A 4,588-nucleotide genomic window follows, 5' to 3' on the forward strand; every position below is an offset into this window, starting at 1 on the left:
TTGGTCAGGCTGGTCTCGAACTTGATCTCAAGTGATCCCCCTGCCTTGACCTTTCAAAGTGCTAGGATTACAAGAGTGAGCCACCATGCCTGAACTTCCCCCATTAATTCTTAGCTGGCCTTCAAAGCCAATCTCAAAGCCTGCCTTCTCAGCAAACCTCCCCCCAGCCCCAAGCCCCTTAGGGTGAGTCACTGCTGGCCCGGAATGCTGGCTCCCCTCTTCTCAGGTGTTTGGATCTGCCTCACCAGATCTGTAAGCTCCCTAAGGGTAGGCTCTGGGTCCTTTACTTATTTGTGCCCTTGTTAAGCCTCACCTACACCCATATATTCCAAGCTCATCAGATTCTTGAAATAATGGCTTTTTATTAAAGCAGACATAAGTGGGTTTCAGGAGCATTTATATTCCCAACTTGGTCTTGGGTACAAAGAAACTGAGGACTTCACGCTTGACTCCTTCACCTGAAACCCAAGCTACCTTAGCTGTTTCCTACCTCTCAGCTTATCCTAGGGAAACTCAAAGGTAGGGGCGGAGTGATTTGCTGGCCCAGGGTCCCTGGGGCACAGCGATGTCTAACTCCAGGGGATGTCCATGGTCCCTATCTCTAGACTCTCCAGAGATTCTGGTTCTTGTCCTGCCCGGATGCTCACCCTAGGACAGTATGAAAAATTTTTCCATCTCCAGCAGAAGACTCTGAGGGAAGGGATTGGGAACTCTCTTTGGCTTCCGCTCTCTGGTAGGGCAAGTGTTAATGGTGAATTGCAACATATCTCTTGGCTGAGTCACCTCCCTCTGCCTATCCCCACAATTCCCCTCAGCTGTTATAAAGAGGACCAGAGGCTGGGGAGTAAAAAAGAACTGGAGGAAAGAGTCCCTCTGCCTAGCATTGCTTCCCCCCCGGCTCCCAGAAATCTCAGGTCAGAGGGCACAGACAGCCTCTGGAACTCTTGTCTGGTGGGACCATGAACTGGCAGCAGCTGTGGCTGGGCTTCCTACTCCCCATGACAGTCTCAGGTTGGGTCCTGGGGCTTGCAGAGAAGGAGATGGCCGTGGTAAGTCCCCCAAGAAAGAGACCTGGGCCAGGGGAGGGACAGGGGTTACTGCCTATCCAAGCCTCCCTCCTGATCCCCAGCCTGATTGCCTTTCCCTTGCTCCCTCTGCCCCATGGTCTACCCTGCCCACCTCCCGCTGCTTCCCCTTGTTCCACCTGAGCCCCTTCTCTAAGGTGCTTCGCATTAGTGCTTCCATATCTGGCCCCTTCTCTCCTGAGGGACCTGTTAGGTCACTTAGAAGCTTTACTCTGAGACTAACCCCCTTTTAACCTGCTTACCTCCACTCCCATCATAGGAGTACCTGTTGAAATATGGGTACCTACAGAAGCCTCTAGAAGGATCTAATAACTTCAAGCCAGAAGATATCACCGAGGCTCTGAGGTGAGAAGCTGTGAGGTGCATGCCTTTAGGGCTAAAGTCTGAAGGTCTTCTTCCTTCTCATCCCTTCCTCTCCCTAGGCCCACCTCCTCTTGACCCTAAACCATGGCAGGGATCTAGATTATGGTGGTGGGGCATGGGGTGAGATGGGGATTCACAGATGAGGATACAGTCATTGGATCTCCCTAGGCCCTAAGCACTCCTTTGGAGTCTCTACCCACATCATATCTCAAATACTAATATTTAGTTATAGCCCACATAAAGTATAATGATATGTAAAACTGAGTTGAGTTGTTGACATGCTGTTACCTTTTGTGGGCCTTTAATTCAGTACTTATTTCTGTTTTATAATTTTATATGTTGATATAATGGATTGTTTTTCTTTCTGCTCTCAGATATGTTCAGGTCCCTTGAAAAGCCCATAGGCCCTATGACAGTCCGTAGATGGATGAAATTGCTCCAGAGCAAGCTGGGCTGGAAGGGGTATCCAGACAGGAGGGGAGGAGGTTGGAAGAGGACAGGCTGTCAGGTGGGAGCACTAGTGGGAAGCTCCCCAGAGCAGGGGAGCCGGACACCTTCACAGAGTAGGAGAAGGTTAGAAATTGCAGTAGAGGGGCTGGGCACAGTGGCTCATGCCTGTAATCCCAGCACTTTGGGAGACCCAGGCAGGGGAATTGCTTGAGCCCAGAAGTTTGAGAGCAACCTGGGCAACACAGTGAGACCCCATCTCTACCAAAAAAGAAAGAAAGGAAGAAAGACAGAGAAGAGAGAGAAGAAAAAGAAAGAAAGAAAGAGAAAGAAAGGAAGAGAGAGAGAGAAAGATGAAATAAAGAAAGAAAGAAAGAAAAGAGAAAAAGAAAGAAAGAAAGAAAGAAAGAAAGAAAGAAAGAAAGAAAGAAAGAAAGAAAGAAAGAAAGAAAGAAAGAAAGAAATAAATAAATAAATTACAGTAGAGGAGAAAGGCTACACCTGAGGGCCAGCTTACTCGAATGAAAGAGCCTGAAATGGGGAGAGGAAGCTGGAGTATCTCCATTTCTGCAGAAAGTCCCAATTATGAGGACTGGAGGCTGGAGTAACCCTGTCAGCTTCAGGGATTCTGTGCTATTCTTGGCCGTGACCTTGGGCAGCAGGAAGTCAAAGAGCAATCATCTCCAGCTCCTGGTCATTTCAGATTTTCCTGTCCTGGTAGACCCATCCCTCTCCCTCCTTCAGAGCTTTTCAGGAAGCATCTGAACTTCCAGTCTCAGGTCAGCTGGATGATGCCACAAGGGCCCGCATGAGGCAGCCTCGTTGTGGCCTAGAGGATCCCTTCAACCAGAAGACCCTTAAATACCTGTTGCTGGGTGAGAACGGAGCCTGGAAAAGGGAGGGAGAGGAGGGGGTGCTGTGATTCTGGACTGTGGGTGGCATTAGGACAGTCTGGACCAGCTCAGTGTTGAATACCTGGTGATTACCTGGTTATCACCTGTCTTGGGGGTTGAGTGCCTAAACCCAGAGGAGCTCTCTGGGCTTGGCAGAAGGATCTGTATTTCTAATCTGTTTTCTGGTCATTAACTAGGCCGCTGGAGAAAGAAGCACTTGACTTTCCGCATCTTGAACCTGCCCTCCACCCTTCCATCCCACACAGCCCGGGCAGCCCTGCGTCAAGCCTTCCAGGACTGGAGCAAAGTGGCTCCCTTGACCTTCCGAGAGGTGCAGGCTGGTGGGGCTGACATCCGCCTCTCCTTTCATGGCCGCCAAAGCTTGTACTGTTCCAATTCTTTTGATGGGCCTGGTAGGCAACAGTTCTCAGTTCCCACCTCATAGACCTCTGAGATTACCTCTGTCTCCTTGAACCCGTGACTCTGGAACCTTGATGTTTGGGCTGCCCTTTATCCCACCTGCACCATACACTCTAATTAGCTTCTAACAGGAGCAGGGGAGCAGTTGGTCATCTACATGGTCCTCCCTCCCTCCCTCCTTCCTTCCCTCCCTCCCTTCCTTTCTTCCTTCCTTCCTTCTCTCCCTCCCTCCCTCCCTCCCTTCTTTCTTTCCTCTCTCTTGCTTGACAGAGTCTCACTCTGTTGCCCAGACTGGAGTACAGTGGCACAATCATGGCTCACTGCAGCCTCAACCTCCCAGGCTCAAGTGATCCTCCCGCCTCAGCCTCCCAGGTAGAGACTATAGGAAAACACTACCACACCTGGCTAATTTTTGTAGAGATGAGGTTTTGCTATGTTGCCCAGTCTGGTCTTAAACTCCTGTACTCAAGCAATCATCCTGCATTGGCCTCTAAAAATGTTGGGATTACAGGTGTGAGCCATCACCCCTGGCTGCCTATGCTTCTTTTTCTCCCTTAAGTTCCCCTGTTCAAGGCCTACCTTAGAGGTATGGGCCAGAGAGGACTGGGTCAGAGAGCACGGAGTGGCTGGGGAGGTAAGGGACAGTGATGGGCATTCCTGAGAGAACTGGGTGATGACAGGGGAATCTGAAAGGAGAGAAAGAAGCATCCAAGAGACAGTGAAGATAGCTGGGGGAATTTTAAGGGCATGCATTAATTAGAGTTTATAATAGGCAGGGTGTGCTCTGGCCTAGCGGGCTCTGACCTCCTTCCTGTTCACCTTTGCCTTTGTCCAGGGAGAGTCCTGGCCCATGCCGACATCCCAGAGCTGGGCAGTGTGCACTTCGATGAAGACGAGTTCTGGACTGAGGGGACCTACCGTGGGGTGAACCTGCGCATCATTGCAGCCCATGAAGTGGGCCATGCCCTGGGGCTGGGGCACTCCCGATATTCCCAGGCCCTCATGGCCCCAGTCTACCAGGGCTACCAGCCCCACTTCAAGCTACACCCAGATGATGTGGCAGGGATCCAGGCTCTCTATGGTCAGTCCCTCCCCCTAGTGAGGGGGAGGGTCAGTCTGACTCCCATGTCAAGGCTTGAAGAGACAGGTCTAGCCTCCATGTAGGGATATAGCTTAGTGTCTTTCTTCTCTTCCAGCCCAGTTACTCAGTCTTCTTCATTTTCAGGAACAGTTTCTCTCTGACTTTTCTATGTCTAATCTACCTTCCAGGCCTCTCTTTCCTTACACCCATGCTTGGGGATGGAGAATGCACATTCTTCTTCTTCTTCTTTTTTTTTTTTTTTTTGAGATGGAGCCTCACTCTGTCACCCAGGCTGGAGT

The 4,588-nt window shown here is 50.5% G+C and overlaps 1 protein-coding gene across 3 annotated transcripts in view; it reads left to right on the top strand.

The window, feature by feature from the left end:
• Positions 1–803: 803 nt before the first annotated feature.
• The window catches only part of MMP19 (matrix metallopeptidase 19), a 9,742-nt gene continuing 5,957 nt past the window's right edge, over positions 804–4,588 (top strand). Inside the window, exons 1-5 of one of the 3 annotated variants that reach the window (XM_011926163.1) lie at positions 804–1,049; positions 1,345–1,430; positions 2,640–2,770; positions 2,986–3,201; positions 4,044–4,289. In XM_011926163.1, coding sequence (XP_011781553.1) covers positions 960–1,049; positions 1,345–1,430; positions 2,640–2,770; positions 2,986–3,201; positions 4,044–4,289 — 769 coding nt within the window. In that variant the 5' untranslated portion in view covers positions 804–959. The remainder of the gene's footprint in view (positions 1,050–1,344; positions 1,431–2,639; positions 2,771–2,985; positions 3,202–4,043; positions 4,290–4,588) is intronic. The other 2 variants (XM_011926164.1, XM_011926165.1) reach the window with 2 other exon arrangements.

Source organism: Colobus angolensis, unplaced genomic scaffold, assembly GCF_000951035.1.
Source record: "Colobus angolensis palliatus isolate OR3802 unplaced genomic scaffold, Cang.pa_1.0 Scaffold67, whole genome shotgun sequence".
In the NCBI taxonomy this organism is placed as follows: domain Eukaryota; kingdom Metazoa; phylum Chordata; class Mammalia; order Primates; family Cercopithecidae; genus Colobus; species Colobus angolensis.